At 43.9% G+C, this 24,719-nt stretch overlaps 1 protein-coding gene across 4 annotated transcripts in view; it reads right to left on the bottom strand.

The window, feature by feature from the left end:
- Nucleotides 1–640: 640 nt before the first annotated feature.
- The window catches only part of EXOC6B (exocyst complex component 6B), a 177,035-nt gene continuing 152,956 nt past the window's right edge, over nt 641–24,719 (bottom strand). For 2 of the 4 annotated variants that reach the window (XM_040419346.1, XM_040419347.1), the window contains 2 exons: nt 19,086–19,198; nt 14,672–15,930 (listed from right to left, as the gene is read on the bottom strand). In XM_040419346.1, coding sequence (XP_040275280.1) covers nt 15,804–15,930; nt 19,086–19,198 — 240 coding nt within the window. In that variant the 3' untranslated portion in view covers nt 14,672–15,803. The other 2 variants (XM_040419348.1, XM_040419350.1) reach the window with 2 other exon arrangements.

Below are 24,719 nucleotides of genomic sequence, written 5' to 3'. Positions count from 1 at the left end.
TCAAATACTTATTTCACTCAATGAAATGCAAATCAGTTGCTATCTTTTATTTAAAGTTATTTTTTCGATTTTCCTTTTGATGTGCTATCTGCCACTGTTACAATAAACCTACCATTGAAATGATACTGTTCTGAGACTTTTCATTTCTTTGTCATTGGACAAACTTACAAAATCAGTGAGGGGTCAAATAATTATTTCCGCCACTGTAGCTTTGTAGAAGTCCCAGTTCCCACCGGCTCCCACTGTATCCCAATATCCCTTGGAGCAATGTCAGACTTGAGTACTGAGTATATTTTTCTGAGGACTTATCTTGGGCTTATGCATATTCCCTTTGACTGTGTTACACACCCATCTGGTTCCACTGCATACACAGACCACATAGACCAAAACATTTATCTTGATCTGCTCCCATGTCAGCTTCAGGAGGGATTGACTCCTGTAGAATTCATTGGCTTATTTCTTGTAGGAGTGCATTAGCTGGTAGCAGGGCCCACTGGAGGATCTTCTGGTGTGCTAGTTTATCTATGGTCTACACAATGAATCATGGTAGTCCTGTTAGTTGAGAGAAGAGCACCACTTTTCACATAATGAAGTAGAACATCTTATGGCCACAGGTCATCCTGTTCCTGTGTTGGTTTTCAGATCCAGACTTGTGGTCTTGACTATAGTGGCCCAGTGTATAAGGTCTAATGAGCCATTCCGCTCTTTATATCCTCCTCTTCCTGGATCCTGTCCTCTCTCATATCATAATCAATACTGCAAGAAATGTATAAAGAATTCTTCTAAAAAAAAATTCCAAGGAGTCATTAATTTCCTACTCTTAGATTAGACTTATGTCTGGGTGAAAGGAGCCCCAAATACTTTGCTTAGACCAGATACAATAAACCACACCTCCATAGTGATGCCTCGGGAGACAAATAACGTGTTCTCTGCCAAAGGGTGGGTTGTATACATTGCCAGCAAGATAGAGACTGACCACTACTTGAAGGCATGAAATGATGACCTTAGCTAATGAAGAATAATCAAGTGTTTTAAGAACATTGAGGCCAAAGGTTGAAATATCCCTATTAGATTATGCATGCCGACACATGCTCCACATTTGAATGCCTGTAAGGATTGTATTGGACAGTGCACGGGGCATTAAGTTTTTCTATACTGATTTCAAACATAAAACGACGGAAGCCTCATGAATTCCATGCGTTATCCAGAAACTATGCCTGACAAAAGTGTTCACTCCCCTGACAAAGACGCAACCGCCATGATGACTGTAGGGGGTGATAAACGATGCACTGTGGAGCTAGAGGTTCGTTTATCTATTGTAGATGAATTTGTATTAAAAATGGTTTTACACTTGTATAATTAATAACTGGTTGCAATGAATCAAGCTTTGACCCTGTCCAAGGTGCTGAAATCCAATTGTAGCCAATCTGATGGAGAGAGATAGAGGGTTCGTCATCAGTGGCTAGTGCCCGGAGGACTTTCAAAAAGTGCAAACTGATGTTTTACGAGGTTCCTGTTAGAATCAATCAATGTAGGCGTAATTCAAAAATGGTACAAGCCTTCAAAAATGTTAACTACTGATGGTAGCAAGTGGTCAGACTCTCCTCAATATCCCTAGAGCCCCCCCACACACATTTGTCTTAATAGCTCCTTTGCTGCATGACATCCCCCTATCCTGTCCTGAAATCTCATACAGCACTTATCAACCTGTGGTCATCGTCTCCAGTGGCACTTTGCCTTGGAGAGCTCTTAGATAACAGCAACATGCCAAGAATTCATTGCTCCAATTGCAAAGTTGTTGCGTCTTCCATCTTTTCATTATATTCTCTGCCTTCTTTGCGAATACCTACTTAGGTCAAAAGAGTGACAGAAACCTAGGGTTCTATGATTAGAGACCATGCTTCATTCGGCCCTTATTTTTTTTTGGGCCAGAGTGTTAATGTATCGAAGGCCCATTTGTAACCATTAGAGAGGCAGCCCACATTTAATGCTGCTGCTCTGCTACCTGGTCTGGTTCCAGCAGCATGGAGCCACCTCCCACTCTTCTATCCCTCTTGGTAGGCACGGCCACTGGGGTGGCTCTGTACCTTCACACAGGTTGCAGCTTGTTTCCAGCTCAGCTTCTCTCGCTCTGCCCATAGGATGTGCAAGTGTGCCCCTTCCAGTTCAGGCACACCATAATCTTGTCCAGCCAAAAGATGACAACCTTGGGATACTTAAAGCACCTTTCCCCATGGGACAGATCATGAGAAATATGTTCCTAGTACTCTAGTTTCCTGCTAAGATGTGCTGATATACGTTTGTCTCCCCATGTACCGACTTCTGCCTGTTTTTCGGATTTGATCCTTCTCTGTCAATCATAATCTCCGTACTGACCCCGACCTGACCTCATACCATTTCTTAGATTGCATGTATTTTGCTCACCGAGCTCTTGACCAGGATAACTCCTCTAGGAGTAACCCCAAGTCAAATCTATTCAGTTGACACAGTGGTTGTACACCCACTGCTGTAACAGCAACATTAAACTTATACAACATAGAATGTGAAGCAAAGCAATCCTTCATGAAGTTCTGTGACCGCTTTGTGACAGTCAATAACTTGTTAACCTCCACCCAACGTCCCACACCGAGATATGAACCTCATATGAATTTGATGGAGCCTACAGGTGTATCGTGACTATGAGTTTCCATCTGAGACATTTTCCACATAATTTCCATAAATAATCACATCTATGTAATGTAACACCTCTTAATCATACAGATGGAATTAGGATTAAAGACAGACCGCATAGTTAAAATACTAAGACGAGAAAGCAATCTTATGTCAACTTGAACCTTTACGAAGTTCTCCACCTAAGTTAACATTTTGAAAAATCTGATTACTAAAGCAGCCTGAGATGGGTAATGACATGTTCAGTTGGTTACAATGGACTGATTTCTGGGAAAACACCACTTAACAGCCATAAACATACATTTGGGGTTGTCAATGAGCACAAATCTATCAAAACTAGTCTGTGTTAAATTTTTAACAAAAGGGGAGACTAGCACAGACTTGAATGCTAAGTTGGGGTAAAAAGACTCGGTGGCGCTCAAACTACATTTCTCTAACCATAGTTAAAACTAGTTAACCCAGAGAAAGTGAAAATGTTCCATAAAGTATGGTCCAGATCACACGCACTTCCAAAATACAGCATCCTACAGAAGAAGGCATGAGTTTATTGCAAATATTAGGTATAAATCCATGAAAAAAACGTTATTTGAAGTTTGAGGGATAAATATGTTAGGTAGACACCTGTCACACTAGTGAAAATGCCACCCAGCAGTTAACGCTCATGGGCATCTTCATGCAAATTTGCATTAAAAATGTTACATTTTGTAAAAATTGCATTAAAAATGTTACATTTTGTAAAAATTGCATAAAATGTTCTGGGCTAAAAGTCTGATTCAAAAAGAGCACAAAACAAAAAACATCTAAAAATAAAATCACGTGCTGTGCAGAGCTCATACATGCCAATTTCAATATGTAAAAATCTTCATGGAAACTGAAGAAACAAAAAATCTCTGTGATACAGATGAAAGTAAACATTTGAAACATGGACTTAATGAAGGGCCCGGTTAAGCACAAGGGTTGATTAAATGTACAAGTGCTCATCTGATATTCCTCCCTATGAGTCAGATAGCACATATTTTCTCACATTAGCGTGAGGGAGGGGTGGTAACAAAAGTCCATGTATGAACCCACTCCTGGGGTTACTGAAAGCAGTAAAGGGTAGAAATGATAGAAGCAAACAGTGACAAGCTTTATTTCCTCCTGCTCTCGCATGTAGCTCCCCCTCCCCTACGATGACACAGAAACAGGCAGTAAAACTTTGCATCCCGCACAAATGACCTTTGATCCTGGTAGTATTTGAAAGCTAAGATTCTGGACACTTAAATTCTAGATACAGCAAGCGTATAAAGTCATGAAGGATTGCATATTACCTTGGCTATAAGAGGGTGAATTATATGAAAATATGACTATGCGCTTTCCCAAGCAAACTGTTATGCTAGAGTTGTCAAGAGGAGAGCTGAGAGCACCTCACGTTTTAATCCCTCAAGACTTAAGTTTCCTGCAGGTACTCCTCAATGCCATATTTAGTAACGAAACGCGTAGAGTTTACTAAAGGTGTGACAAAGTGATATGATTCAGGAGCAACTTAAGTTCATTCCTCCTTGACTAAACAGTGTAACGGTAAATCAGTACAGTTTATTATATAAAGGGCAAGGACAGTGCTATAGATAGCAAAAGGGTTACATACCCAAAATAGCAGCGAAAGAAACAAGACTGAACATGTGTGTCCACCTCAGTGTATTTATGTGGGTTGGAAACACAAAGACCGCAGAACAGAAACACCAGGAGGCGCTATAGTAACTATTTCAGTAAGTTTTAATAGGTGTAAATAGAAATAATGTGTACAATTATGGCCAGTAATAAAATAAACAATATTCTTCATGGGACAACCCTTTTAAGACACGAAGGTACTTGAGGAACTAGAGTTCAGAAATGATGATGTGTCAAGAAAAACCTTGGAGAATACTTTTAAAAGCCTATTTTGGATGGATTTTTTTTTTTACATCTTCTAGTTCACTACAGGAGGTGGTTGAAGGTGTTGATGTAAAGGCTTTGGGTTGGAAAAGCCAACTTTTCAATGCAAATTTTCTAAATCTATCCATGGCTGTAGTCTCAGAATGATGGCATTGTTCTTCAGATTAAGGAATGGACCTTCAAAGATGGGTGCAGAATCATGAGTACTGCACAGATGTCCAACATATTTGGAAATTTCATGTCCCAGATGTTCAAAGTATGTGCAATCATGGAGCAACACATCGATATCCTTATATGAATTTCCCTGATAAACGTTCTTGAAGTGTGAAAATTGTTGGAATTTGGATTCGCTTCTCTAGGATTTCACACAATGCATGTCAGGATCAGGACTTAGGGCTCATGCACATGAACGTGTGCGGCCCACAAATAGCGGGTCCGCAATATATGGGCACTGGCTGCGTGTGCTTCGTATCATGGATGCAGACCCATTCACTTGAATGGGTCCGCAATCCACAAGATGCGGAGTGGAGGTACGGAGCCGGAAGCAGCACAGAGCGCTTCCATGGGATTTCAGTCCGTACCTCCGCACTGCAAAAAAAAAATTGTGGCACAGACTGAATCTTGCGGATTACATCTGCATCGGCCGTGTGCCCACATCTGCAAATGGCGGGCACAAGGCTTATGCCCGTGCATCATGGGCACGGGACACACACGTTCCTGTGCACGAGCCCTTAGACCAGGGCACTCCAGCTGCTGTGAAACTACAACTGGTTGTTCTTGTAAATCCTATAGAAGATTCCACCACTAGCCACCCTTCCTTTGATGTCATGGTGGGACTAGTGTGTATGCTAATGGACTTTTATGACATTTTATGAGGTCAGTTTCATAAAGGTTTTGGCTCAAAATCTGTTCACTAAGATATGGACATCATAGCAACTTCATGCTACCTTCATCTAAACGGTCATGTTCCGCACACGTGCATATCAAACATGGAGGGGTTAGAGGAAGGAATGATTAGATCCTTAATTTCATCATCTTTCAGAGCTCTGTTTGAGGTGACGGTAACCCAGGTGATGCCGGTAATTGGCCTATGTATTTATGAGCAGCACACCTACAGGTTATGGACTAGATCCAGTATTTCTTTGATGAATTTTCATCTGTATGGGATTGTATACATGACCCCTTCTGCAGGTTTAGGTATCCTGAGCCTGACCTTTCGAATGGCTCCATAAGGTCTAGGGGATTTTGAGGAAACCCTGATGCCAGGATAAGCTTATTAGAGGCCTCATTTGTGTGTGTGACATTGTTCTGCTTCCTTGATTTTGTTTAGACAGACTTTGCATTCGGGTTTTGGGAATATGACATTGATGATTTTATGGGCAGCCACAGTCAGGGGAGAAGCTCTACTGAATCTGAAAAACATTTGATATCTATAACACCACAATGTATGTTCAGGTGCACTTTTAAGGAGTAGCCAGGATAAGGGAAAACTTTCAGATCTGTGGGGACCTACCGCTGGAACCACCACCAATCACGAAAACAGGGGCCCCATACCCCCTGCAGGCCCCGTTCTCGTGATTGGTGGAGGATCTAAAAGTTATCCCCAATTCTTGAAGAACTTGTACCTACCGGAATGCCCCTTAAAGTTAGCCTGGCTACTCCTAAAAAAGTGCACCTTATGACATATGTACTCCGACAAATAGCGGTATTCCAGTCTCTGATATTCAAAGAAAGTGCCATCACTTCTCAAATTTGAATATACCCAGTGTTAAGCTTTTCACTTGGCTCATGTTTCTCTAAAAACCAATGTCATGATAAAGTCACTAGCTACTAGGCAAATTCTTGTTTTCATGCAGACATGGGCGTTGTCGTGAAGGCTAGATAAAGGTCTTAACCTAGCCAGAAATATTCTCACTATGCAAGATCTCAGGAGGGGGGGGGGGGAGACCATCATCTGTCAAAGTGTTTGTTCACTTTGAGTTTATACTCAGCCTGAGGCAGTTATGTCTGAACTTCAAAAGTAAATCGTTTACTATCATCAGCTGGGCAAACTCAAGGGTATGACACCTCATGTGAAGAGCGCCCATTTGAATTCAGGTTTTTGTTACAACTTGTGATGACGGTAGTTGCCGGAATACCCCACTGACTCCTCCACGCTGCAGGACACTTGCAGCACTTCCCATCTGCTTCCTGATGCTCTTAATGGGCCAGCGCGCACTGGCTAATCTGTCCCCAACCAATAGTATCATTCCCTGGGGTATATATGGTGTGCCTTCACTTATGGGAAGGTTTCTGAGCTAAAGGTTCATAGCCCATATAGGTGCGCTATTGTTCTGTCATCCCATGTCTGACCTTTGCCTGTTTACTGGATTGACTCTGTGCTGCCTCTCTTGACCTATTGTACTACACAAACTTCGCCTGTCCCCTTCTCCGCTTGTTCTCTGACCACACGCTTGGCTGCCTCTTAGCGCCACACAGCGAAGGTGTCTCTTGACCAATGTGAGGAGAGAGTTGAACGGCACACCTCTGTGATGAGGGTGGTGCTCAGTGGGATATAAAGTTTATGCAATGAAAGAGAAGACCACTGCACTCTGGTTGCTGTTGCGTCAAATGCTTATTTTTATTCTTATTAGAAAAATAAATTTGGGGGGATTTTTTAGACTAGGTCAGCAGACTCTGAACAGAGACTCCTTATAGACGTAGGAGCTTGGTGGCCGCTACAGCAAAGTCCAAATCCCTGTATGGGGGTGGAAAGGTGAAACTCCAACAACATCCTCAGAAGCAGATGCAAGCCAAATCAGTTCACTAGGCAGTGGGTATACACGATGCGTTACAGAACTCATTATTGATTTGCAACACAAGGTCTTTGGGGTCTCACCTACGTAAAGAGAGATAATAATATAGACAGCATTAAAACTGAGAAAACTTCACCCCAAAAATAAGAATATTACCAACACTGCCACTACTTTCCTTAGCGGCTGCTGATTTTGTGCCACCAGACCACCGTCCCTGTTTGAGAAAGTGTAGAAAGATTCATGTGACATCTCTTGACCTTACAATCTTACAGCAGCCACAAATATGTTTTCTGAACCTGACTATACATGGCGACTATGGTCACTGAAAAGGCCATATCAGAAAGTATGTACGATACAGATTGCTAGAGTCACTATACTCTGCATATGTAAATGATCAGCACTATCAGATCCATCCATTATCGGGCCAACATGCAAGTCTGACCGCTCATCACAGTGCTCAATACAACAGAGAATAGTAGTGTGTGTGGCAGAGGCTTCCTCTTATGAAGAGTAGCAGTAATTTTTACTCTCCTTATAAAATATACTGTTACTTCATGTAAATGCAAAGTTTAGAGAAAATTCCAGGTAATTCCATAATGCCGGTACATCCATCTTTGGATATGGTGACACAGCCGTGCTCAAAAGTTTTGTAAGGTAAGGAAAAGGCTAAATTTTTACATCTAATGTGATCATTTCTTTTCTATGTATTGCATTAAAGATTAGACTTTGCTGCAGATTTTCATTTTGAAATACAGTTTGGAAGATTGGCTTGTGGATTTTCAGGTAGTCTTGACGCAAGATCCACTTTCTGTTGAGGTTCAGTTCACAGCTGATAACGGAACGCATTGTAGAAACTGCTGGCACAATGTAAAAATTCCCCCCAAAAATTGGTTTATGCTTCGTGCTTAGACAAACCACAATAACTCATTGACATTTCTCAGCTAACCTGCCTAATCCAAGGAGTCTTGAAATTCTAAGTAGACAGCAACGTCCTGTTCAGTGACAAAGAAGCAAGATGTGTGAAGAGCACAGGTTCGTTGTGAAGGCCACATGACCTTACTTTGGTCATTGCACTGGATGATGTTTTTGAATACTGAGTGGCGATTATGCCAACAGTGATCATCTTCTTGCATTTAGAGTTGGACGCTTAAAAATGTCTTGACAGATATGCCGCTCTGTCATTAAGAGTATGTTCATTATGGGGGGGGGGGGGCTCTGGGTATACGGAAGCCATGGTGACGGTGATTGAGGCATGGGTACGGTTTGTGGAGACATATAGAAGAGCCTACGGGGGGACCCTTGTCGCCATACACCCCTCTGTGGCGCAAAACACGGCTTCCCGAACTCTTGAACCTTTCAGACTTCGAGTTTTGGCCCCGAAAAGGGATTAAGTATCTGACACAACTGTATCATGAGGGTTTTTTTCGCTCCTTTGAGAGCTTGCGGACTGACTTCCTGCTGCCCCGGGCGAGCTTTTACCGCTACCTCCAGCTGAGACATGCTTGTGAAACGCAGTTCAAATCCTTGTCATTGAACTTGGATTGTGGCCCTTTGGAATCGGTAGCCAGGAGGGTGCATCCGTATAAACCAATCTCTTTCTTTTATGTAGAAATTGTAAAGATGCAGGAGTCTCCTATTCGGCGATCCTTCATTAGATGGTCGGCGGATATCCCTGAGATGGATGACTCATCTGGAGGAGTGGCGCTCGGGGTGGAGGACGTCTGTTATAAGCACCCACGATCAGCTAATTCAAGCCAAATCGGTGCATAGCGTATATTTGACTCCGTTGCATCTTTATTACATGCGGCAAATACCGGATCCGGCTTGTGGGAGGTGTGGGGAGGCTAGGGGCTCCTTTTTCCACATGGTTTGGCTGTGCCCGGTATTACAAGTATATTGGAAGGGGATATGTAGTTTCATCAACGCGAAGTTGGGGCTCCCAGGGATTTGTGATCCTATGGTATGTTTGTTGGGACTGGTCTCCGAAGCTACTCCGACTAAATATGGTAGAAAACTGCTTCGACTATTGACGTTCTATGGGAGGAAGAACATCCTTCTGAACTGGAAACCACCTAAATGCCCAGCTGTGGACCAGTGGTCACAGCTTATAAATAAAGACCTTCAGATGTACAAGCTGACATATGCAGCAAGGGGGGTACCGGATCGATTTGACAAAATTTGGGGCCTATGGGTGCAGGCTGAGGGCACGACATGAGGGAGTGTTAGGAGTGGGGACTGAACTGCCCAAGCGTGTGAATGAGTGGGCTCCGGTGTCAGTCATGTGGCGACAGATCACCAGTCACTAAAGGTATTCTTTATCTCTTCTGCTGTCAGGAAGTACATGTACACTTGATCATTACCGGAATCGCTTATGTTGGGGAATGTGTCTATGTGAATTGTTCCTTTTCCCTTTGGGATTGTTGTACTTAATGCAAAAGTGTTAAATAAACGCTATAAAAAAATAAAAGAGTATGTTCATGTCATGTGTAGTTTACAAGAGGTTCTACAGAAGGCTGATACCTGGATTTCGGCCACAGTTGTGCCATACCATGGATTTGTTTGGAACTTTGTTGGTCATATAAAAGTATAAGGTGGCCTCGATAGGATGTTGTACAGATGTCTCAGACTAAACACCTGGTGGTAGGCCCATTTAAGGAGCAGAATGGAAGAAAAAGACAACATGGTGGATTTAGTTAGTTTTTATTCTGGCTCTGTAAGTAAGACAATATAGTACAAGGGGTGTGAAAGCAATTTATAACATTTCCAGTCAACAAAAAGTCTAAATGTGACACCCGGTAACTCATGGTTGATATTCCACAGGTGTAAATACCTGTCTACCTCTGGGGTGTTACTTCTCAAGTCTATTGAAAAACCATAAAACCTGGGGAGGCTCCGACCAGATCCTCATAGCCTCCACCTTAAAAAAAATTGTTGAAGGATAAAGACTCCCTGGCAAGAAAAGGAGTTAAAAGTGCACTATTGCAAATGGGATTCGAATCCCCCTATATCCCTGACCAATCCCATTTGCTAACCAATACAATTTTCCCTTTGTCATCCTGGTTTCTCTGTTGTCAAGTAGTTGATGTCAGTGCTGTAGTAGTTGGGGGGTTGCCATGTTACAAAGCTCACTTTACAGTCACTCTTATGGCTGCCTTCATTGTGTGAAGGTGCATGAAAAAGGCAACTTTAAGTTTTTTTTTCTAAGACAACCTGTGCAGTCAACCAATTCTGCCATAATTTCCTAGTTTTCTACACTAGTATTTCAGGAGGTCCATGACTCGAGACACCACTGATTGCAAGAATGCCAAGACCCTTTAACTTGATGATGAGTTTTCATATTTCCAATTTCTGTTCCCAGTGAGATGAATGAGACTGGTATGTACACTGCAGCCTCTTAGGAGCGGTGATCGTCCCATCTCAAATGATAACCCAATGTTACTGAAAAGTCTCATCCTATATGAATGATGTTTTTGGAGCATTTTAGAGTTTCACATGATGTAGCACCATCACTGAAGGCACACACCAAACTACTTGTGCATTCTTCTTAGTATGCTGCGGTGGACAACCAGCTACGCCTCTACATTGGCACGAGTGTTTGACACTGACCGTTATCTGAAGCTACCCGACTGGATAATTACAGCAGTAAGAATTGTTCTCCTTGAGTCATCCAATCATCAGCTGACTACCAGTGCCAGATGTATGGGACTACGGTACCATCTCTGCCACATGTAATGGACTATGGCTCAACTTCTTTTTGCCAGATATAAGGGAATACAGTATGACCTCTTTGTGCAGATAAATAAGATTACAATACCACCTCTGTGTGCCAGATATATGGGATTATGGTACCACCTCTGTGTGTGCCAGATATACAGGACTACTCTACCACTTCTGTGCCAGATGTAATTGACTATGGTACCATATGTTTCTGCCAGATTTATAGGACAAAAGGTACCTCTTCTGTGCCAGATGTAATGGACTATGGTAACATATGTTTCTGCCAGATTTATAGGACAAAAGGTACCTCTTCTGTGCCAGATGTAATTGACTAAGGTACCATATGTTTCTGCCAGATTTATAGGACAAAAGGTACCTCTTCTGTGCCAGATGTAATTGACTAAGGTACCATATGTTTCTGCCAGATTTATAGGACAAAAGGTACCTCTTCTGTGCCAGATGTAATTGACTATGGTACCATATGTTTCTGCCAGATTTATAGGACAAAAGGTACCTCTTCTGTGCCAGATGTAATTGACTAAAGGTACCATATGTTTCTGCCAGATTTATAGGACAAAAGGTACCTCTTCTGTGCCAGATGTAATTGACTATGGTACCACCTCTTTCTGCCAGACGTAACGGACTATGGTACAACCTCTGTGTGCCAGATATATGGGACTATAATACAATTTCTGTTTGCCAGATATACCGACTACACTACCACCTGTTTGTGCCAAATGTATTTGACACTGGTACCACCTCCTCTTTTCTCTTTCCCCAAGTCGACCAATAGTTGGTGAACAGTTCTGATTTGTCCAGACATGCTCCAAACTCATCATCCAGAATGCATCTTTAGCCTGTCTAAGGGTCCTCTTACATGGCGGTGGCAATAAACAGATACCAATAGAAGTTTGTTTAAAATGCCATTACCAAGGCTTGATGCAAAGTCAGAGAATAAATGAAGGTTATTACAATTGTTCGTCCCCATTCACTTTGGGTATTTTCAGCAGCAGATCACTATTTACACAAGTCAATGTGCTGCCAACTGACAATTTTAGATTTGATCACTCAATAAACCACCGTCCTGCTCATTAGTTGGGTGATTGGCTGCACCTTTATAAGGGCCATGTTGATTCCCGATAATAAGCCACATCTAGGATTAGTAAATCTGCACCATAATGTTTACTCCAGTCACTAGCACAGTGCGGACAGATTTTTAACTTGAAGGAAGCTGAATTTTGATTGCAGCTCTAGGTGTGATTACCACTATAGACCAGTACATAAGTAAACTAATATCTGTGCAAAGTTTCACAACATATCTTGGCATAACCTGTGCATCGATATTGAAAGCTGGTTTGGCACTGTATATATACGTTTCCTCAGCAATAATACACACCCTGCTAGGCAGATATAGGACGCGAGATATAGATGTGACCTTCAGAAATATGTATATGGACAATACAATCTATTCTTGTACAGTTTCTTGGTGTCCTATAGTAAAACATATACATAGGATACTGTACGCATGTTGACAAAAATCTGAATAATAAGGTTGTAAGAGCGAGAACACTGCTGAGCTCTGCTGCTCTCCGTTCAGGGTCACTATATGTAATCCTGATCATACAGCGGGAATCCTATTCATGGTTCTTTACCTATACAAGCATAACAGCCTCTCAACCTACTTAATAAGGGGCACCGATCTGATACAGCTATCTGAAGACTACGTGTAACTTCTGATAGCTATACTCCATACTATCAAGAAAGGGGCTTTAAGTTGGCCCTTGGAGCATTGATGGTGGGCACTTCCCCTGAACAGAACCTGTTGTCACAAGATACCAGACTGTGATTCCAAGTGCAACTATTATTAATTGACCATATCTTGACTCTGGATTTCCCGTTGATCCACGAATGAATGAATGAATGAATGATTGAAACAGAAGATTAAAGGACTATTCTGGTATGAGAACGTTATTGACTAGACACAGTATAGGGGACAACCATTAGTTCAGTGAGGGTCCTACTGCTAGGACCGCCACCGTTCACAAGAATGGAGGTCCCGTATCCCCCTTTCCCTTCCTGAAATGGATGGAGTGGCTGGTCGTAAATGTGCGCCACTGGTCCATTCATTGCTATGGGAGCGCCGGACATAGCTGAGTGAAAAGCTCGGCTGTCTACAGGTGTTCCTGTAGAAATAAATGGAAAGACGGTGGACACTTCCGAGAAGCCGCTCCGTGTATTTCAGAGGGGGTCCATGTGGTACAGGCCCCTGTTCTCGTGAACGCTGAGGGTCCCAGCAGTAGAACCACTGATCTAATGGTTATCCCCTATCCTGTGTATAGGGGATAACTTTCTCTAACCGGAATACGCCTTAAACTTTAGGTTTTATTTACATTGAATGCTGAAGTATAGCCTTTCTATGGACAGACTATTTATGAAGAAATTCGAAAAATAAACGTTGATTATTGCATCGGACCAGTGTGTACAGAAGTTTTATTGCTGTGCTGACACTTCAGATAGAGATCCTACTTCTGGCACTACAAACCTTTGCAGGGACCACACTTTTCTTTCCATGCCATAGTTAATCTGAGAAGGACTGGTTACTAGTGACATGCTGTCTGCCAACCCTATATACAGGGGACTGTAGCGGTTAGGCAGAGTGCCCCACATGGCATACATTTTCAGCTAAGGAAGTATTATCATTGAGCAGAACACAGAGAAGCAATACATATCGGGGGGAGGGTAATTTCTCCATCACTTACTACAAATCAAACCAGAATTTGGAAAAAAAATTGCATAAAGGAAGAGAACCCCAATTTTGTCTCAGGGATCTGATGCAGTTACGGCACCTTTTTTTTTATGGTCTGGAGTAAAGAAAAAAAAACATTCCGTAAACAATACGCCATTAACTATTAAGACACATTGTGCATCCTACCTACACATCGAACACTAAGCATCATAATACAGAGATAGTTTTCAGGATGGTGCCAACGTATGCTTATTCTGTGGCTTCGATGTAGGAACCTCCATAGGGATAGAACTGGTGAAATGAGGAAGATCACACTAGGGTCTTACAGATCGTGACCTGACCACAAAAGATAATACTCCAATGACCAGTCCAGTTAACATTAGCGGGAGTAGAAGGCCTCCATAAAGGACCAGTGATGGAGACATTACACAAGGGAAAGGACCCTTTTATTGTAGACTTATCCCCGGAGAAATGAAGGAAACTGAGCACAAATGTATTCTCAAGATCCCATAGAATACAAAGTGGCCCAACTTGTAGATTATTCCCTTGAATCCATAAAAAAAAAAAAAATCCTTGAATCTGTTCTTCCAGTGTATCCTAATTGGGGGTAGGAAGATATTTGCAAAAAGCCTTGACCAGGTCCTCTCATCCCTAAACAATATTAGAAAGCATCTTACAGACTGAAACTGTATCCTGACACTAAAGCATGTCCCTTCTTGTGTCATGAGGTCAGGCATAAAAAGGAAATAACATGAGGAGGTCCAATGAGTTGAACATTGCCAGCAACATGGAAGACTGAAGAGACAGCCAACAGTAGGAAGAAATTAAGAGACTCGACACAAACTGTAGAAGAACTGAAACGCCCAATAATCATTTGTCACCCGAGAAATGGCTGGTCATGGTGCATCCAGGTCGGTATCAAAGATCCTAGTATGTCCCCCATAAAGAATTTTTGCCATCATACATTATGTTTGGGGACATCTAGCCTGCATTGCCTCAACAAAGACTCTTATCGGAATCGTTGGATACAAATGTGGCAGAAGACGTTTCCCACTATTCCAAATCATGTCATAACATAAAACAAGTTGGGCTCTTCGAGTTTTTTTTTATACTGAAAGCAAAGGCACAATGAACATAAAAACACTCCGAACCGCCTTGGGTAAAGGCCAGAGCTTTCTACAATCTATCATGGCTGCTCCCTTTCCAAAGTCTCAGTCAATCATTAGTGATTTCATGGGCATTTATGAAAACAGTTGTGCTTCCTAAAAAGAGCAGAGGTAAGGATTTCGAGACCGAGAGATGCCCAACGAACATTTGAAAAAATGTTGAATACTGTGGTTCCTTTGTCATAGATAAAAAAAATCATGGACTGCACAGATGTTCTCTTCTAATCAGTCAAGAACGGAACTAGAATTAACACACAGCATGTAGTAGGGAAGGTTTCACCAGACATCAGGTCTGTCACTAGTAGAACACAGAAAGAGTAGATAAGAGAAGAGTCGCGAGTAGCATTAATTCTTCCCTCATGGTGGTAGGATTAGGTCAGCATTTCCAGTAATGAGTCCTCTCGCCATGTTTCTCCTGAAAATTCTTAGTCTATAAGTGTGGATTAGTGTGTCATCTACAGGTCAGAGGGCATCGGTTACATTCCCCAATTCCATTTATCTATAAGAAGTTCTGTATCAGTGTCATGTGTACTAAAAACATGTAAAATTGACATTTCCTAACACTGTACATGTCAAACCTAGAATATCAGTGCAATAGTAAAGAACAGCCACCAGCGCCTGCCAAAAGCATTATAAAATTCTAGATCCCCTTGTTTAATCTTGGCCCAGCATTGCGATTTAGGAGAGGGCAGCAGAGGAGCCGTATACTAGACGTGAGGCCAGGAGCGCTGAGCTCCAGTTTGGTTCAGTGTATAAGGTGTTGCACGCTCCCATGTTCGTCGTGGTGTCACAGCTTCATGAATGGTGGCTGATGATCAGGCCCCGAAGCTGCTTGGCCACGGTTTCTATAAGCTTCTGCTTGTCTCTTTCATTCTTTCGGAATTGAGCAAAGACGTTGTTCTTCCTGCTGGGATCTTTCATTCTGGGGGGGAATAAAAATGTACATGAAGGAAATATTAGAGGAGGACACTTGGAATCTGTGGTCAGCAGTATGGACTCCGCATGCTCTTATAAAACGTTAGAATGGGTTGTAGAACATCGATGAAAGTTGGCAACAATACCACGTAGCATCAGAAAGAGATGTAGATCCTTCTGGGGCCCAGTACAAATAATTTTGAACCACAGTCATCTGCCTAGAGCATAATCATAGTAATAGGAGCTCGAGTCATACATCTGTATGTATCTGTGTTTAAGGGGATGTCCAGTTTACAAAAACCAATTTCAGGACCTGTCATCTCTTAACCAGAATGAGGAGAAGTTATAAAGAGCGTCTCTTTGCTCTGGAGGACCTATCCTGAATCACTCTGCTGATATGACTCCAGCCTGTGTAATGCCTAATTTCTCCTGTTGGGGCACTGCTGGGAAATTGAACAAGTACTGCAGGGTTTCACCGCTGGTTTACAGCTGATTGCTGGAGGTCCCAGCAGGGGGTGGCTTTGTGATCAGCTTATTGTCAAGAGAATCTTCTAACAAGAAGGGATGGTCCAAAACAAACTGGTACAGAAAAACAGGCAAAGGACCCCGCAAAAAATTACTCGAGGCCAGTCAACACATTATATACCAACACCTACTAGACAGGACTATCCAAACTGGAACACACAGCTCGGGCCGTAGATAACATGCAGGCAATCACTATGGAGCCTGTACCAGAATTGATCCCAGCTCTTCCCCATCAGATATAGGTCACTTAGTTTGTAGCCTCATTCTTACAAGGGTTAACCCTTAAGTATTCTAGAGGATGTGTAAACTGAATGGTCATACAAGATTTGCCTCCATCTATATGTACTAAGGTCTTTCCTAGTAATGAAGACCTTACATTCTCAGAACGGGTCTAATGCCCTTCAAAAACTTTCTAAACGCCTGATATAAATTTGTAGACCTCCCTATGTAGAGATAGGACAATGGCTTCCTATGTTGCATCACTGCCCCTTTAAATGCATAACAATAAATATCCTGTTAGCTTTACGTGCAGCTGCCTGTCACTACGTTATGGTTAAAGGGGTTGTCCCATTAGTGCATGTTCACGATGCAGATTATTCCTTCCACAGCAGAAGACGACAGAGGCTGACCTCTGGATTTAGTGCATGCACCTGGATTTCAACCCATTCAATCTACAAAGCCTACCAACCCTTTTAATACAGCTGGCGGACCATGCCGAGCAGTCACACAACACACACAGACCACCCGGAGCCACGAGCAAGTCAGTGACAAGTAAATACACCAGGAAAACCACAGCTAAAGGTTTAGTAAAAAATGACCAGGACACAGATCCAGGAATACACACTGCAGCAATCATTTTAGTAGGAAGTCTATGGCAGCCATACTTACACGCGGTGTATTCTTTACCGGACAAGGAGGGGAAAAACATGAAACCAAAGGTAAATGTGATGAATTTGACCAGAGGAGGATGGGATGCTGGAAGATGTAGGCGGCTCTCCCCATTAGCACTGATCTGAGCCCATGCCATGACATGCAATGATCCAGAATGAATCAAAAATAAAACTGCAGCACTCGCCGGTCTTCAATTCCTGCTGGTTTATTCACCAAAAACTGCGACGTTTCGACCTCTCAGGCTTCGCTTGAGAAAGACCGAGAGGTCGAAACGTAGCAATTTTTGGTTTATAAACCAGAATGAATTGAAGACCGGCGAGTGCTGCAGTTTTATTTTTTATTTATTCTGGATGATTTGGGGATGGTACAGACTGGTATCCAACACTGCGGGCACCACCACCATAGAGACTTTTTGCTATAGATTCGTAAGCTGCTACTTATTTTCTTTTTTGAGCATCGATGACTTGCAATGATGTCAAATGTCAGTGAGCAGCTGTAAAGCACAGTAGAAAAATGTATTCAACAGAGATCAATAGATATGTAGGAGGAGGAGGAAGGAAAATGAGAAAACATTACTGATAAGGGAAGAGAGGCAAGTGATAAAGGCACACACATGGAGACGTCGAGAGGCCAACAGCTACTGAAGGAATATGAGCACCTACCAGCGGGACTGACCCTACTAAACCAGGCATATTGCCTGGTGGGGTCGATCCTGTTGGTTAAACTGATACCTGAAAATTGGTTGTGGTGTTCCTGAGAAAAAAAAAATATATGACATGGTGGTGTAGGGTCATGGCCATGTCTCGGATGCTGGTACATATGACATGGCGGTGTAGGGTCCTGGCCATGTCTCGGATGCTGGTACATATGACATGGCGGTGTAGGGTCCTGGCCATGTCTCGGATGCTGGTACATATGACATGGAGGTGTAGGGTCCTGGCCATGTCTCGGATGCTGGTACATATGACATGGAGGTGTAGGGTCATGGCCATGTCTCGGATGCTGGTACATATGACATGGCGGTGTAGGGTTCTAGCCATACCTCAGAGAGTGATACAAATAACTTGATTGTGTTGTGCAGGTCGTAGCCATGTCTCAGAAGCATGTACATATGACATGGCGGTGCAGCATCCTGGCCATGTCTCGGACGCTGGTACATATGACATGGTGGTACAGGGTCCTGGCCATGCCTCAGAGAGTGGTACATATGACATGGAGGTGCAGGGTCCTGGCCATGCCTCAGAGAGTGGTACATATGACATGGTGGTACAGGGTCCTGGCCATGCCTCAGACAGTGGTACATATGACATGGAGGTGCAGGGTCCTGGCCATGCCTCAGAGAGTGGTACATATGACATGGTGGTGCAGGATTCTGACCACGTCTCAGAGTATGCCACCACCATATAACCTGCAAGAAGAAGGTGTGCATCCTGACATTGTTACTGGAGAGGATGTTCCTCCACCCTGTTCTACAATCAGGTAGCAGTGATTTACAAGCAAATATAGGACGCTATATGGAAGATAGGAGTGTCCTGGACCTGTCACCTACAATCCAGGCTTTCCTCAGTAACCAGGGCTGGCCGGTATTACTCAGCAGGGTGTCACTTACTCGTGCAGTAACCCGTAAGGAAACGTCGGAATGTTCTATCCAGATAATGCAGCCCCAGGTGCCAAGACCATGACAAATATAGGTGCTCTTCACAAATAACCCAGATCACATCATAACTTTACTGCCCCAAAACTTACTTCTCCAGTAACGTGAGCGCTGTGGTGGGGTTGACCCGCAGGTATTTACAGTTGGGTTGCCCATAGTCCGCCAGGTACGTTGACCAGTCCCATTTAATGAACAGATCCAATAGCTGTGAAGAAAAAGAAAAAAAAGAAATATTGTGAAAACGGTCATAGACCAAAGCGATGTCAACTTGGATCACCTGGAACATAGGACAGATCATCGGGGACAACTGTTGACAGCTTCTGGGATCCTTATGGAAGGATATAGACAGATCCCTAGTAATGATTGCCCCCCGAATCAGGCTGGGTGATCTGATGGTAAACTCATGACTGTGGACAACACCTACGCAGAACCTTTTCGATCACCCAAATGTTCTCCATCATGGCCCACTGCAAACATGTCCATTGGACAACTGACTAATGATGATTCACTCGTTTGTTTCTAGTGGCATCTTTTATGATGACCTATTGATCATCGTTTGTTGGCAGCTAATGCCCGTTGTGTAGACAGGACTTGTGCTGCCGACAATAATGGAAACCGCAGGAGGCAAAGGAATGAACGATCATAAAAACAGCAGATAACTGGACTGTAAGAATGCCCATAAACAAGCACCACTGACTTGTGATGTCATCGATGGGCGCTTGTTACTGGGAATTTGTTTCCTTGTGATAAAGGACCCCAATACCCCAGCCCCCAACGTCATATTTCCACATTTCTATAAGCCTTGTAGACCCTCAATCCCATGGGTGGTCACACATGGTGGAGTGTGGGTTTTTTAGGACCTCTCCGGTAGGATTCCTAGAACCCAGCATATTCTAGGCTAGGACAATCACTCCTGCCTGGAAAACTCCTCGGAATAATCCACTTAAACTTTTCACCTTTTGAAGTGGAAAAAAAAAATTGCAAAACCAGCAATAAGTATGAGTGCGGAGGCATGTGAAGTGTCACGGGAGCTGCAGAATCTCAGTCTGTACCTTCTGGGGAAGATTCCAAAACCAAATATGCAAATACTATTAATTCTTTCAAGCCTGAAGTCTCCACCACGATGGACCCATACATCAGCCCTGACAGGACACACACAGAGAAAAATGTATTTACCCAAATCCTATTTGAGGAGAGGATTAACATAGCAGCTCTGGAATGGTGGATGTGGCTGGCTGTCACTCAGCACGCAAATGTCAGACACCTAATCGACTTTAATTGCAGTTAATCTGGAAGGTCAGCCCGCTGATGGCGACTTCATGAAGTTAGATAGGAAATATATACTGTACAGGCCACTACCACGGGGGGCGCTCTTATACCGGCCATTATAAAATCTGATTACATGTCACAAAACCCTGCACAATACAGAAACCACTATGACCTCGTACTGGGCCCCACACAATACAAACCCCACTAAGGACCTCGTACACACTATACAGACCCCTCTATGGACCTCGTACTAGGCCCCACACAATACAGACCCCACTAAGGACCTCGTACACACTATACAGACCCCTCTATGGACCTCGTACTAGGCCCCACACAATAGAGACCCCTCTATGGACCTCGTACTGGACCCCACACAAAAAAAGACCCCTCTATGGACCTCGTACTGGACCTCACACAATACAGACCCCTCTATGGACCTCGTACTTGGCCCCACACAATACAGACTCCTCTATGGACCTTGTACTGGACCCCACACAATACAGAACCCTCTATGGACCTCGAACTGGGCCCCACACAATACAGACCCCACTATGGACCTCGTACACACTATACATGGCCCCTCTATGGACCTCTTACTGGACCTTACACAATAGAGACCCCTCTACGGACCTCCTATTGGGCCCCACACAATACAGACCCCTCTATGGACCTCGTACCGGGCCTCACAAAATACAGACACCTTTATGGACCTTGTACAGGACTCCACAAAATACAGACCTCTCTATGGATCTTGTACTGGACCCCACACAATACAGACCCCTCTATGGACCTTGTACAGGACTCCACACAATACAGACCCCTCTATGGACCTTGTACTGGACCCCACACAATACAGAACTCTCTATGGACCTTGTACAGGACTCCACACAATACAGACCCCTCTATGGACCTCGTACTGGACCCCACACAATAAAGACCCCTCTATGGACCTCGTACTGGACCCCACACAATACAGACCCCTCTATGGACCTCGTACTGGACCCCACACAATACAGACCCCTCTATGGATCTTGTACTGGACCCCACACAATACAGAACCCTCTATGGACCTTGTACTGGACCCCACACAATACAGACCCCTCTATGGACCTTGTACAGGACTCCACACAATACAGACCCCTCTATGGACCTTGTACTGGACCCCACACAATACAGAACTCTCTATGGACCTTGTACAGGACTCCACACAATACAGACCCCTCTATGGACCTCGTACTGGACCCCACACAATAAAGACCCCTCTATGGACCTCGTACTGGACCCCACACAATACAGACCCCTCTATGGACCTCGTACTGGACCCCACACAATACAGACCCCTATATGGACCTCGTACTGGACCCCACACAATACAGACCCCTATATGGACCTCGTACTGGACCCCACACAATACAGACCCCTCTATGGACCTCGTACTGGACCCCACACAATACAGACCCCTCTATGGACCTCGTACTGGACCCCACACAATACAGACCCCTCTATGGACCTCGTACTGGACCCCACACAATACAGAACCCTCTATGGACCTTGTACTGGACCCCACACAATACAGACCCCTATATGGACCTCGTACTGGACCTCACACAATACAGACCCTTCTATGGACCTCGTACTGGACCTCACACAATACAGACCCCTCTATTGACCTCGTACTGGACCTCACACAATACAGACCCCTCTATTGACCTCGTACTGGACCCCACACAATACAGATTCCTCTATGGACCTTGTACTGGATCCCACACAATACAGACCCCTCTATAGAACTCGTAGTGGGCCTCACACAATACAGATTCATCTATGGACCTTGTACTGGACCCCACACAATACAGACTCGTCTATGGAGCTCATACAGGACAAGGCATAATATAGATCCGTCTATGAACCTTGCACACACAATACAGAATCCTTTACAGATCTTGTACTGGACCCCACACAATACAGACCCCTCTATGGACCCCACACAATACAAACCCCTCTATAGAACTCGTAGTGGGCCTCACACAATACAGATTCATCTATGGACCATGTACTGGACCCCACACAATAGAACCCCCTCTATGGAGCTCGTACTGGGCCCCACACAATACAGACCCCTCTATGGAGCTTGTACAGGACAAGGTATAATATAGATCAGTCTATGGACTTCGTACAGGACCCCACACTATACAGACCATCTAAGGACCTCGTACTGGGACCCACACAATGCAGACTCCTCTATGGACCTCATACAGTACCCCAAACTATAAGGATCCCTCTATGGACCTTGTAATGGGTCCCACACAATATAGACTCCTCTATGGACCTTGTACTGGGTCCCACACAATATAGACCCCTCTATGGAGCTCGTACAGGACCAGGCACAATATAGACCCCTCTATAGACTTCTCACATGACCCTGCCCGTGAAGTTTAGCCACTGTTGGTAGAAATGAGCAGTCATGGATTCCAGCAGTGTGAATTCCAGCCTTGCCATGCACATTGACAGCACCTGCTCCAGGGTAAAGGGTGGAGGATGTGTGTAAATATCTTGAAGTACATGTTTTACAGTTCGCGCTGAGTCAGGCTGGGCCTCCATCTTCACCTCTATGTGAACCTACACAGTCACCCAGAGCTGAACCTGCACGCCTGCTCCCGGGTGTGCAACACAGACACGTAACAAGGGATTCAACTTTCCAGCTGTAGCGTGCAGCTCAATGATACACTATCCAGGGACTTTTGAGGAGGCAGGGGAGGAATTTACATAAAGGGAAGGAATATTAATCTGCTGCTGAGAACAAACAGGCGCAGCGCGTCCTAAGTGACACTGAACACACACTCGATAAAACCAGCTAAATATAGAGGAAGCCCTACGGAGAACAGCTTAGCACCCAGATATCCGCTGCCCTCTGTTATCAGCCATTCCGGTGCACTAATACAGTAGTGGTCGCAAAAGTGATATCCTGAAACGTTCCGACTTATTCTAGTCATGCAAAACCCCGGAAGAAGGGAAATCCTGGACACTTAAATGTCGGACGGAAGGAACTTTGCAAAATCTGACACACATCTACTAGAGGAACCGTGGCAGAAATTCGAGGGTGACCCTCTGATTTCTGCCCGGGATCCGCACAAGGATTAGCTACATTCAACAGGGCAAAATGCAAGATCCAGTAGAATAAGGAAATGTTTCGGGTAGCACAGAACGCAGCACGTTTTTGGATTTTGGTTTGAAATCTTCAAAAAAAAAAAAAAAAAAAAGCACTGATTCAGGCAAACCTAACTACACGCAGACACCAGACTCAGCTCTCTGCTGAGGTCCCTCATATAAGGGTCGAGTCTTGCCCAGAAAGTCGCTGCCTGATGATTTAGTCCATCAACGCTCGCTTAAAGGACCCCTGACATTGGTCGACGTCTGCACCTGTAGTGCTGAGGAACAATGCCGATCAGCATGCCTACCAAAGAACGCAAATGCCAGGTGGAGCAGGAGGCCATGGCTGATGATGCAGCGAGCCATTCTCACAATACATGGCAGAGGTGGAGGCCCGGTCTGGAGAAGAGGAATCCCTGGAGGATGGTGTGATGATGAGTTAGGGCATGAAGGCATTCAGGAGAAATGAGCGAGCGAAGGGGATGCTGAGGGAAAGTGATGAGTGACACCGGCTCTGCAGACCTGCAGCACCACTCAGGCCCAGACTCAACAGGCCTCCACCAAATACGCGGACTCTGACCTTTTCAGCTAAAGAAAATAGCCTGAAGACCTGGCAGAGTAAGAAAAGGTGAAGATGAGGGAGCAGCAGCCTGTCCCCTACACGTCAAAACACAAGCGTCTACTTCTACATTCCTGGAGCTGCACCTATGTAATTCACGCAAAGCCAGGAATGTGGAGCTGTCATGTGGAGATACCTGAACTATAGGTTCATTCCACATGTGTATACGTGCACCTTCTAACGTATAACTACAGGACTGTACAGCTGGTATAACCTGGGCATCTCCTGTATATAACTATATATGTACAGCTGGTATAACCTGGGCATCTCCTGTATATAACTATATATGTACAGCTGGTATAACCTGGGCATCTCCTGTATATAACTATATATGTACAGCTGGTATAACCTGGGCATCTCCTGTATATAGCTATATATGTACAGCTGGTATAACCTGGGTATCTCTTGTATATAACTATATATGTACAGCTGGTATAACCTGGGCATCTCCTGTATATAACTATATATGTACAGCTGGTATAACCTGGGTATCTCCTGTATATAACTATATATGTACAGCTGGTATAACCTGGGCATCTCTTCCATATAACTATATATGTACAGCTGGTATAACCTGGGCATCTCCTGTATATAACTATATATGTACAGCTGGTATAACCTGGGCATCTCCTGTATATAAATATACAGTACAGACCAAAAGTTTGGACACACTCTTGGCATTCTCTTG

Source organism: Bufo bufo, chromosome 2 (genome assembly GCF_905171765.1).
Source record: "Bufo bufo chromosome 2, aBufBuf1.1, whole genome shotgun sequence".
Taxonomy (NCBI): Eukaryota; Metazoa; Chordata; class Amphibia; order Anura; family Bufonidae; genus Bufo; species Bufo bufo.
The sequence above is the reverse complement of the archived record's forward strand: the minus strand, read 5'-3'. Positions and strand labels throughout refer to the sequence as shown.